This window comes from Vulpes lagopus, chromosome 10 (genome assembly GCF_018345385.1).
Source record: "Vulpes lagopus strain Blue_001 chromosome 10, ASM1834538v1, whole genome shotgun sequence".
Taxonomy (NCBI): Eukaryota; Metazoa; Chordata; class Mammalia; order Carnivora; family Canidae; genus Vulpes; species Vulpes lagopus.
Genome location: NC_054833.1, coordinates 74,585,925 through 74,598,856, shown reverse-complemented (window position 1 = coordinate 74,598,856; position 12,932 = coordinate 74,585,925). Strand labels below are relative to the sequence as shown.

The 12,932-nt window shown below is 36.0% G+C and overlaps 1 protein-coding gene across 5 annotated transcripts in view; it reads left to right on the top strand.

Moving 5' to 3' along the window:
- PATJ (PATJ crumbs cell polarity complex component) overlaps positions 1 to 12,932 on the top strand; it is a 359,628-nt gene that overhangs the window by 106,993 nt on the left and 239,703 nt on the right. For all 5 annotated transcript variants that reach the window (XM_041770677.1, XM_041770680.1, XM_041770678.1 and 2 more), the window contains exons 19-21: positions 2,613 to 2,732; positions 4,523 to 4,918; positions 10,923 to 11,046. In XM_041770677.1, coding sequence (XP_041626611.1) covers positions 2,613 to 2,732; positions 4,523 to 4,918; positions 10,923 to 11,046 — 640 coding nt within the window. The remainder of the gene's footprint in view (positions 1 to 2,612; positions 2,733 to 4,522; positions 4,919 to 10,922; positions 11,047 to 12,932) is intronic.

Genomic DNA, 12,932 nt, shown 5'->3' with positions numbered 1-12,932 from the left:
AGGGGGCTGGGGAGAAGGTGAGAATCTCAGGTAGACTCCATGCCAAGCATGGAGCCTGACTTGGGGCTCAGTCCCACGACCCTGAAATCATGATCTGAGCCAAAACCAAGAGTTGTACGCTCAGCCAACTGAGCCACACAGACACCCCTAAACTGATACATTTCTTAATATTAAGGTCCTTTTATGATAAAGTGATTTTTTTTAAATTTAAGGGATATATTTTTAAGATTTTATTTATTTATTCATGAGAAACACAGAGAGAGAGAGGCAGAGACACAGGCAGAGGGAGAAGCAGGCTCCATGCAGGGAGCCCGATGTGGGACTCGATCCTGGACCCTGGGATCACACCCTGAGCCAAAGGCAGACGCTTAACTGCTGAGCTACCCAGGCGTCTAAAGGGATACTTTTTTTTTTTTTTTTTACATAGTAGGTCTCTTTATTTAGTCAAGTCTTCTTTTACAGTTTTCTCCTTAAATGTGTTGTGCAAATGTTTTCCCCTCCATTTGTGAATGATATCTTGTTTTCTATTACATTTTTAAATTAGCTATTGCTAATTTAAAGGTAATGATACAGACTTTGTAATTTGATCTTACATCTGACAACCTGTGAAAGTCTAATTTGTGCTTCTGTTGAGTTTTTTCTTTTTAAAGTTTGTTTGTTTTTCATCATGGTGAGTGTACTCTTTAATCTCCTTCATCTATTTCCTCCCTCCCCCCACACTGGTAACCATCAGTTTGTTCTCTATAGTTAAGAGTCTGTTTCTTTGTTTGTCTTTTTTTTCCCCCTTTGCTCATTTGTTTTGTTTTTTCCACACATGAGTGAGGTCATATGGTATTTATCGTTCTCTGATTGACTTATTTCACTTAGCATTATACTCTTTAGTTCTACTCATGTCGCAAATGGCAAGGTTTCATTGTTTTTTTTTTAATGGCTGAATAATATTCCATTGTCTGTATATACACCACACCTTTATCCATTCATCTATTGATGGACATTTGGGCTGCTTGCTTCCATAATTTGGCTATTATAAATAATGTTGCAGTAAATATAAGGGTGCATATATCTTTTCAAATTAGTGTTTTCATATTCTTCAAGTAAATATCCAGTTGCTACATCATATGATATTTCTATTTTTAACTTTTTGGGAAACCAAAAACATACTGTTTTCTATAGTGCCTGTATCAGTTTACATTTCTACCAGCAGTGCATGAGGCTTCCTTTTTCTGCACAGTTCCACCAACACTTGTTCTTTTTTGTACTTTTGATTTTAGCCATTCTGATAGGTGTGAGGTGGTATCGCATTGTAGGGTTTTTTTTTTTTATTCAATCTCATTGTAGTTTTGATTTGCATTTCCCTGATGATGACTGATGATGAACATCTTTTCCTGTGTGTTGTATCAATTCTTTATGTATTTTGGATACTAACCCTTTACTGGATATGCCATTTTTTTAAAAGATGTTATTTATTTATTCATGAGAGGCAGAGACATAGGCAGAGGGAGAAGCAGTCTCCCCACAGGGAGCCTGATGAAGGGCTCAATTTCATGACTCCTGGATCACAACCTGAGCCAAAGGCAGATGCTCAACCACTGAGCCACCCTGGTGCCCCTGGTTATGTCATTTATAAACACCTTCTTCTATTCTTTAGGTGGCTTTTAATTTTATTGATTGTTTCTCTTGCTGTACACGAACTTTTTATTTTGATGTAGTCCTGATAGTTTATTTTTGCTTTTATTTCCCTTGCCTCAGGAGACATATCTAGAGAGAGATTACTCTCTGTGCTCTTTTCAAGGACTTTTATGGTTTCAAGTCTTACATTTAGGTCTTTAATCCATTTTGAGTTTATTTTTGTGTGTGATGAAAGTGGTCCAGTTTCTTTCTTTTGCATGTAGTTTAAGGAATACTTAAAAAGAAAAATATGTTTGAGAAGGTTTGATCCAAATATGACTTTCTTTTTAATTTTTTAAAGAAGAGTTTGTTCTAATAAAATAATTTACATAAATTTTATTGTGTCTTGCACTTAATGGAAAGATGAGAATTAATTTGAAGAGAATTCAAAACTAAAGTATTTTCTTGATTATAAAAGTACTTCCTGTGGTTGCTGTAGGCAGGGAGTGGTATGCAAGATGGATGAAGGTGGTCAGAAGGTACAAACTTCCAGTCTTGAGATAAATAAGTCCTGGGGATGCAATGTACACCACGGTGTCTCTAACAATACCATATTATATACTTGAAAGATGCAGATATAACTAAATTTATTGTGATAAGTTTTTAAAAATATTTTATTTTTTTGAGAGAGAGCAGGAACCAGGGGAGGGGCAGAGGGAGATGGAAAAGCAGACTCCCCACTAAGCAGGGAGCCTGACATGGGGCTCAATTCCAGGACTCTGAGATCATGACCTGAGTCGAAGGCAGATGTTTAACCGACTGAGCCACCAAGGTGCCCCTTATGTGATAATTTTGTAATATATACATAACATCTAATTATTTTGTACACATAACTAATATGTATAATGTTATATGTCAGTTATTTTAATAAAAAATAGCCTCATGGTTGACAAAAAACATGTCTTCAATTTTTCTAAAAAAATAAAAATTGTTTCTGTTTTCAGGATAATGAGAAAGAGGAGGAAAGTCATTATATTTTACATTCAAACAATAATGAAGATGAGACTGAACTTTCAGAAACAATTCATGATATAAATTCATCTTTAATACTTGAAGCACCCAAGGTATGTAGTAAACTGATTTCCTATTTGAATGGCTTGCCATGAGCTAATGTTTCTATAAAGAAGGCAAAAGCTTGTTCCCAATCTTGGCTAAAGAGACACAAATTAAATTATACTCCTCTTTTATTTATTTTTTTTAATGAACTTTTCCCCCCATTGTGTCACATTGGCTTCATAAATAACATAGGCCAGATATAAGGCATTTTCAAAGCACAAACAAACCTTATTTTATACCACTAATACACTCTTAAAATTTTGAGGGTAGAACACAATGTTCAAAAATAGACATGCATTTAAAATCCTGTAGAAAACAGAGCTATACTAAAGGACTTCTTGCTGAATACGTTCTAAAGAAAAGAGTTATTTAGTCAAAACTCTTCTTTATGCTTTAATTTTAGAAAGTATATTTTGAAGCTTTTCTTTTTTTATTAAAATGAATTGTGCTTTTTTTGCTCCTTGAAAATAGAGTATGGTACTACTTTACTTGATAATAACTATCTGGTGATATTCTTTGCATAATTTATTGACAGCACCTTGAGCTGATACTTCTTTCTATACTATACATTGTGGGGAGGGTTTTTTTGGTATAGACAGTTTTTGTTAAAATTTCATAAGTGTATGACATCTTCAAATATACCCCATAAACACACCTTTTAAAAAAATGAACTAGCTTGCAGTATTTGATGCACTATAATAATTTAAAGATGGAAAAGTAATAGATTCATTTCATGAATTTATATGTGGTAATATTTATTTATTTATTAAGATTTTATTTACTTATTTACTTATTCATGAGAGACAGAGAGAGAGAGTGAGGCGCAGAGACACAGGCAGAGGGAGAAGCAGGCTGCCTACAAGGAGCCTGATGTGGGACTTGATCCCAGTACCTTGGGATCATGACCTGAGCGAAAGGCAGACAGACGCTTAACCACTGAGCCACCCAGGTGTCCCACATTTGGTAATATTTAATGAGTAGGACTTCAAATAAGAAATGTCACTGATCTCTTAGTGGCATTGGGCCTTGTTGTGCTCAGCACTCTGAGGATCCCCAGGGTTAGGTTAGAGGCTCAGGAAATCCATATAATCCTCAGGTGTTACCTAAGCACTCGGCAAAATTTCTGCACATGTATGACTATTTTCAGTTGTATGTACTTCTAATTAGTGAAATATAAATTAATTAAAAAGCATACTATATTCATTCCTTTTTACTATATAATTTCAGTACAGATGGAAAGAATACATTTCTGTTACAGGCATGTTATAAGATAGTCATGCTCAAAGTAGTTGAGACATACATCCCATATCCTTTATAGAGAATGCATTTTGATCATTTCAATAGTCATAATTTCTTTTGAGTTACATAAGCTTGAAAATCCATACTATTTACATCTTTGTTTTCTTAGAAAATAGTATGATGTGTGTCTATATTTATGTACTACTTCTGTATGAGTTGCATGAGTTCGATGTTCAGTGTAGCAGTTTGACAAAATTCCTATTTCTGATTGAGAATTTTCAGGTGGTTAATGTATAACACACCTTTTGGAATAATTATTCACCTTGCCAAGGGCAAATTTCTGCTACTTACTGTTTGTCCCTTTCTTTGCTTTGAGGGTTGAGTGAGAGTGAGCTTTTATTTCTCCTCCTTTGTAATGGAGAGCTGTTGGAGTTAACTGTGCCTAGGCATAGAATGTAGTCATTGTGGTTATGTCAGGGGTTAACTTTTCCAGTTAATGTGTAGAGTGCTGCTCTAAGGCAGGTGGAGTTAAAATTGCTTTTGCAACTTTTATTTACAGGGATTTAGAGATGAACCCTATTATAAAGAGGAACTTGTAGATGAGCCATTCCTGGATCTGGGAAAGGCTTTCCAGTCCCAACAAAAAGAGATAGACAACAGCAAGGAGGCCTGGGAGATGCAAGAATTTCTACCTCCTAGATTGCAGGAGATGGGGGAAGAGAGAGAGATGCTTGTTGATGAAGAATGTGACCTATATCAAGATCACTTTCAGTCGATGGACTTGTATCCCTCGTCACACCTTCAAGAGGCTGCTCCTGTTTCCTCTGTAAAGGAACTTCACTTTGGCACACAGTGGTTACATGACAGTGAGCCACCTGAGCTTCAAGAAGCAAGATCCATGATGAATATGTATTCCCAGGAGACACAGCAATATGGCTATAGCACTGAAAACATGGTAAGGGATCAGAACAGATTGTCCATATCCCTACCCCTTCTTTTCCCCTTCCTCCCTCTTCCTAGGTCCTGTAACTTTCAAAAAACCAAAATGTAATGGAAAATGTAATTTTTGTAATTAATCATTTTTCTGAGTTGTACCATAGAGTGTAATGCTGTAAGTATAAATTCATCTTTTCTTAAACAACTTTTAGAGTCAGTAAGCTGCAGTTGCCTTTTGTAGTGGTTTCTAGCCTTGTTTTTTAGTGATCTGTTTCTCCAGATTGTCCATTTCAAAGAAAAGTTCTTTTGCCATTTGTGATTTTTTATTCCCTCAGAGACACACACCTCTATATTTCTCACATTGTGTATTTGTATTAGGGAAAATCAAGGCAAAATTGACTCAAGATACGTTGTTTATGTCTTGCTTATCCATACTATTCTCTGTGTTATATATGATACTAAATCAAAGGACCCTGAATTCTTAAAAATTATCTTTATGTTTGTGATACTGCCTATTTTCAACTTGGCAGGAAAGCATTATATTTCAGTAGGTTTGCCCTTCTATTAGATCACCAATAAACTGTATAAAATTACAGTTAACTAGTTACTGATTGGAATCCTTCATCAGGGACATTTTTTAGTGTTTTAGTTTTGTTTGTTCATTTCATGTCCCAGATTAACTTCTAGTGAATGAAAAGAAATTTATTATGTAGGGATGTTTCTTTTTTAAGAGAGGGAGAAAGGAGAGGATGGGGCAGAGGGAGAAGGAAAGAGAGAATCTTAAGCAGTGCTGAGCACCACATGGGGCTCCATCTCAGGACCCTGAGATCCTGACCTGAACAGAAATCAAGAGTCGGACACGTTTAAACGATTGAGTCACTGAAGCACCTCGGGAGATATTTTTAAAAGGCCACTTAACGGTATGTTTAGGTCCAGCACAATACTCCTCTCACAGAGGTCAGCAACTTTCCTGCAGTGCTCTGAGGAGAGTGCTTTTCTGTACTCTCTCCCGGGCCCGCAGGGCTGGTTTCTTTGCTCTCCTCTGTCAGACCTTTTTCCCCTTTTGCAAATGCTGTGGGTCATTCTGCTGTGCAAGAGGCTGTACTAGCTGTATTTATGGAACACAAGAGGATTAGCGGACTCTGGGCAGTCTACCAGAGAACAGATGTTCTGGGATTATGTGAATAATGCCTGGGTGTGGGAAGAGGTAACAAAGAATCACCTGATATGTTGCCATTGATGCTTTCTTTCCTTGCCCAGTCCCATTCCTGTATCTGTAAGCACGTGAACCCAAACAGAATATTAGTTATTGGAGCAAATTCTAACTACAGATTAGTGAATATTCATAAATACTCACTTGTTATAGCTTTCTTATATAAAAAGAAAATTTTCTATTTTTCCAAATATAAAGCAACCTGAAATAGAGGCCCATTTTAATACATAAACTTTTAGGGTTCCAGATGAAGTCATTAAAGGTACGTTCACAGTATTTACTTTATAAATTTACACATTCATATTTTTAAAACTGTCAAATGTTAAATTTTTTTGCCTATTCCCACATTTAATGACTTAAATTTTTTCAGATTCTTTCAACACGTATCTATGTCCATAAATACATTATCACTAGAATCACCTTTTGGTCATTTAACAAAGCTTTCCGAATATACCATCTTAATTTTCATCAAAATTATTTGAGATACAGTAATTTTTGAATCCATAATATCAGAATTTTATCCTGATTTTGAGTACTCATTTGCATAACAATAGACTTTACCTTCACAATAGAACTACTTACTCTGTTGTTTGTTAGAGTGCTATTTAAAAAGCTTGTTTATAACAACATTCAGTGCTCACAATTTGAAAGACATGCATCCTAATTACTAAGTCTGTTAAATTTCCTTGCTTCCTTCATATTTTCCATTACTAATTCTGTGCAGTTACCTTTGTAAGCTCCCTAAAAGGGCACTGATTAAAATTGTTTCAGTCCCATGGGCACTTGGGTGGTTTAGTCAGTTAAACGTCCAGCTCTTGGTTTTAGCTGAGGTCATGATCTCAGGATTGTGAGATGGAGCCTCACATGGGGCTCCATGTCAGACTCTGTGCTGGGTGTGGAGCCTGGTTGGGATGCTTTCTCTCTCCCTCTGCACCCCACCCCCCAATTGCACACACTCTCTCTCTCTCCTTTTTTTTTTTTTTTTTAAAGATTTTATTTATTTGACAGCAAGAGTGTGCACAAGCAAAGGGAGTGGCAGGCTGAAGGAGAAGCAGTCTCCCCCCTGAGCAGGGGCACAACAAGGGACTCAATCCCAGGACCCTGGGATCATGACCTAAGCCTAAGGCAGACACTTAACCGACTGAGTTATCCAGGCACTTACACACTCTGTCTTAAAATAGTTTTAGCTTTCATGTGTCTTGTCTGCAGAATATTTTATTCTATTTAAATAATTATAAGTTCTTGTTTGGGGCATTAATTATTTTCCTTTCTTCCTGAACTCCACACAGTATAAAGGAGGAAAAATTTTTCTTTTACCCCCATTGGTTCTCTGGCTGGGGCCCTGGAAATTCAGCTGATGAAAGATTAACAAAAGAAAAACAATTTATTAACAAGTGTGGCATGCACTTTTGCAAGAGAAACTCACTGATGACTGACTCAAAGGGGTAGTTAGAACTTGGGCTCACATAGTATCTTAACAAAGAGGACTAAACTTATAGAGAAGTGACCAGACAAGGAAAAAGGGGCTTAGGCTTTAGGATCAGAGCTGTAGGAAGGTAAATATAAGGGGAAAATTGATGGAAGATAATGGTTGTTTTAATAAGATTTGTTATGTATGTTCCTCTTGCTGCCGTCTCTGAGCTGAAGAAAACCTAGAGTCATTTCTGGTGATTAACAGTCCGGGGAAGATAGCTTTTCTGTACATATTATTTCTCATTTGTCTCCCTCTCAGGATAATCCTTATTCCAAAGTGGCATATTTTTGATAGAATGGTCTGATTGTCTGTAACAGTTACACACATAAGATCAGGATGGGCTTGAATCTTTTTTTTGCTTCCTCAGAAATGAACTCATGTGATGAAAATTTGTTATCTAATATTACGAGCCTTGGGTAGATTTTTAAAACATTTGAATACCATACAAATATGTAATTCTCAATACTCCTTTAGAGAGTGCCCTCCAGAGGGTAGAGTAACATTATCACTTCTGTCTTCATTATATAATATCCATTTTGGACTACAGATAGAGCTGTATTTGTGGAACGCAAATAGTACCTGACTACTTTACCATTCTCTGCTACTCTCTTACTCTATTTTAATTGAAGGACAAAACTATCAAGATGTATAGATCTGGTTCTTTATTTTAGTTGTAGTAAAATACACATTGCAGTAGCCCCTCCCACCCCCCACCCCCCATGGCCCATCTATGGTTTGACTTTCATAGTTTCAATTATCTGTAGTCAACTGAGGTCTGGAAGCAAATGATCCTCCTCCTGACATATTGCCAGAAGGCCTAACACATGCCTGCATCATTCACATCACTATATCTTATCACTTAGGCATTTTATCATCTCACATCATCATCATAAAAAGAAGGGTGAGTACAGTACACTGAGATATTTCAAGAGAGAAAGAGATCACATTTACCTAACTCTTATTACAATATGTTATTATTGTTCTATTTTATTATTAGTTATCGTTGTAATCTTTTACTGTGCTTAATTTATAACTTTATCATAGGTATGTATAGGAAAAAATACAGGGTTTGAGACTATCCTTGGTTTCAGGCATCTATTGGGAGTCTTGGGATGTATCCCTCACAGATAAGGAGGGGCTACTGTACATTAAATTTACCATTTTAACGATTTCTTGGTTTATGGTTCCATTATCATCATCCATCTCCAAAACTTTTTCATCTTTCCAGATTGAAAGTCTATACCCATTAAACAGTAACTATCCATTCTCCCCTTCTCTCATCCCCTGGCAAATAACCACAGTTCCACTTTCTTTCTCTAAGAATTTGACTACTTTAGGCACCTCATGTAAGTGGAATCATACAATATTTGTCCTTTTGTATGAGGCTTATTTCATTTAGCATGATGCCTTCAAGGTTCATCCACATTGTAGCCTGTGTTGGGATTTTCCCCTTTATCTTATTTTTATTTTTTAAGATTTTATTTATTTATTCATGAGAGACACACAAAAAGAGTCAGAGACATAGGCAGAGGAAGAGGCAGGCTCCCTGTGGGAAGCCTGATGTGGGACTTGATTCCAGAACCCTGGCATCATGACCTGAGCCAAAGGCAGACGCTCAACCACTGAGCCCCCGAGGTGCCTAATTTTGTCCCTTTATAAGGCTGAATAATATTCTATTATATACCACAGTTTGTTTACCCATTCATCAGCTGATGAACACCTGGATTGTTTCTACCTTTGGCTACTGTGAATAATGCTGTTGTAAACACTGATATAAAGTATCTGTTCAAATCATTGTTTTAATATTTGGGGAACCCCCATCCTATTTTCCATCGTAGCTGCATCATTTTGTATTCCCACCAGTAATGCACAAATTTTCCAATTTTTCCACATGCCTGGCAATACTTGTTTCCTATTTTGTTTTTTTTAAATAAGTGCAAAATAGTATCTTATTGCAGTCTTAATTTGCATTTTCTGAATTATTACTATTAGGAAAGGTTGAGTTACTTTTCATGTGCTCATCAACCATCTTCATATATTCTCTGGAGAAGTGTACAAGTTTTTTTGCCTCTTTTCAAAAGATCTGAGTCTTACCTGAGGATTATTTATTTAACACTAATTGTATGTTCTTATTTTCTTCTCTATTTAGGAAAACTCATTTTCCTAAAGAGCTAATCCTTTGTATTGAAATTCAGATTCAGATACCAATTCTCTTTTCCTCAGTTACATAATTGCCATTAACATTTTTTTAAGTCCAAAATTGCTTAAAATTTCTTCTAAGTACTCAGTGCTTATCATCTCTTCCTTCATTCCCTTCTCTAAGAAATTCTTTTATTCTAGGCAGCTAGGTAGTTGTATCTCCTTTCTCACCCCAATTTAATATTTGAGTTGAGTTCTATGTTCTGTAGGCACCATTAGATATCTGATAGAGTTCTATACTTAGCTATATTCATAATCTGTATAGAAAAAGCTAGCAGTATTTGGCACATCAGCTTATGAGACATCCTTCTCTTACCATTGAAGTCTGACCAATATAATGTTAATGAAAACAATGGACCATGTAAAAGATGTCATCACCTTCTTTGTTTTGAATGATCTAAATTTTCCAACAGTAGAGAATAACAGTATTATTCTTCTTAAATGAATTGAAATATATCCCTCTAGTGGCCCTGATGTTGCCATTTAATTTTATGCTTATAAAAGTTTGTAAAATATCATAATAAAATATTTTAGTGAAGATTGTATGTCTGGAAGATTATAACTTTCAGAAACCATAAAGACATTTATCAAAGGAAGGCAAGCAGAAAATGCAAACATCGTTGATTGTGCTTAGCTGTAGGTTTTAAGTGTGGGTAACTGGTGTTCACCAGGTAGATAAAAGTGGTAGGGAGGGTGAAGCAAGAACTTATAGCTGTGAAAATCCACCAGGTGTTTTGAGATTGTCAGTGAAGCTACTGAGATTGTGATCCAATGTGATCCATGAGTTATTATGTATCAGCCATTGACTTTGCTTGATTGGATAGCTCTTTATTATTATACCTTTGTCATCATTTACTTAAATCTACTTATTAATGTTTATCAAACACATTTTTTGTTAAAAAATTCAGTGTTTGCAAACAAAACAAAACAAAACAAAACCAGATTTTATTAGCTTGTACCCTTGCAGATATTAAGTTACCAGCATTTGTTATTGGTTGCCACAGTATAAACCGTTACTGAGAAGGCCTGATTTCAGGGCAGTTTTCTGCTGTCATTGTTATCTGGTTTGAACAATATTATAATGTTCCTCACTTTATCACAAAATACTAATGCATTTCTGTCTTTCTTCCTCTCAAGATAAAAGAAAATTTTGGCATCGATTCCCTACCCTCCATCCCCTCATCTGAAGGAAACAGTCAACAAGGCAGATTTGATGATCTGGAAAATCTTAATTCATTAACAAAAAGCAGTCTGGATTTAGGTTTGTGGTTTTTGTTTCTCATAAGCACAAATTACATTATTTTGCAATCTTTCAGTTTTATTTTTAAATACTATAACTCTTACTGTCATATTTTTATTCATTATGATGCAAATTTAAATATGTTTATTAATCTGCTTCAGTAAATCTAGAATAAATGTGGCTTATATGTCAATAAAGAACTTTCAGATTCTATTTCCTGAGAGGGCTGTATTTTCAGTGCTTGATTTTGCTTTTTATGAGCAGTATGGATTAAAACTAAAACTAGTACCTTATATGTTAAATCTGAAATAAGTCTCTGCTAATATATATTAAAATCTCTGATGCCATTAAGTGATACTGTTAGCTCATTGAATGGGGTTGTTAAATATTAATAAAGAGAGGCATATTTTAAACATTTATGAACATTTTTATAGCCATATATTATGGTCAATTTTGGTACATTAATAACTTAGTTTCCATTAAAGAATCCTAAAAGTATAATGCCTCTCCTTGCCTACCCCCAATATTGATTCTTATATAATTTTGAAAACTTGACTTTGAAAAATAATTTTTCTTTATCCAACACTGAAATATTGAAGGTTGTTAGATTATTAAGATCCCTAGGTGAGACAGTTAAGTTCTTTCATAGCACTGGGATTTATAGAGCCATTGTTCAGGATTTATGCTGTCCTTCACGTGTTATGACTCTGCTTATAGGAAAAATCTTTCTCTTTGGGCACTTCTCATGTTGTATGTCCCAGTCTTTCTCTTTGGGCCCTTCTCATGACTCTGTAGGAGTCAGTGTACTATGGAAGGTTATGTAATAGTTTCTATGAATTCATTCTGCTGAGTAATATCTAAAGAATGGAATCCTTGATAAAGATTGAAGTCATTTGGGAGCACCTGAGGGGCTCAGTTGGTTAAGCATCTGACTCCTGATTTTGGCTCAGGCCATGATGGTCAGGATCATGAGATCAAGCCTGGCATTGGGCTCTGCGCTGAGTGTGTAGCCTGCTTAAGATTCTCAATCTCTCGCTCACCTTCTGCCCCCCTCCCATCCCCTCTTGCTTACTCTCTCAGAAGAACAAACATAAAAGATTGAAATCATCTATGAGATGATAACAATTGTCAATTCCTTGTGAGTCAAAACACAGCATGGATAGTTTATTTTGAATATCTAAGATTAGATGAGTTTATCCTGTGTTTCATGATACATAACCAATTGTGACTAGGATAAAAATGGGACTTTTCCCCCTTACAAAGTGTCCCATTATACTGTTTTTGAAAAATTTAGTACATCTCTATAGTCCTCTAACTAAGTACTTGGAGAAGATTTATGGCACAAATGAAATAATAATTGAATTAATAGCCATGTCTGTTTGATTGCCGTTGATACTTTATAGCAATGCCATTACTATTTTGGACCAAGTAATTCCTCGCTTTGGAGACCTGACCTGTATATCGTAGAATGTTTAGCAGCTTCCCTGCTTTCTAACCCTGATGCCAGTGGTACTCACATTCCCAGTCATGATCAAAATCAAATGTCTCCGGACATTGCCAGATGTACCCAGGGAGCAAAATTGCAGAGAATTGCTTCCTGCTCTATACTGTCAGGATTGAAAGGACAGACTGGTTGGATGGGGTGGGTGTTTTGTGGGGAGGAGCTGTGGAGTTGGGAAGAAGACAGAGAAGGTAGTCCCTCTTGAGCTCTACTCTGTGTATTATCTAAGCGATTCCAAGTTACTTCCTCTGACTTCTGCTGCCTATATAAGTTTCTTAGGGCTGCTGTAACAAGTTGTCACGAACTTGGTGGGTTAAAACAACAGAAACTATTTCTCTCACGGTTCTCAAGGCCCGAAGTCCTAAATCAAGGTGCTGTGCTCCCTCTGAAGCTGTTAGGGGAAAAT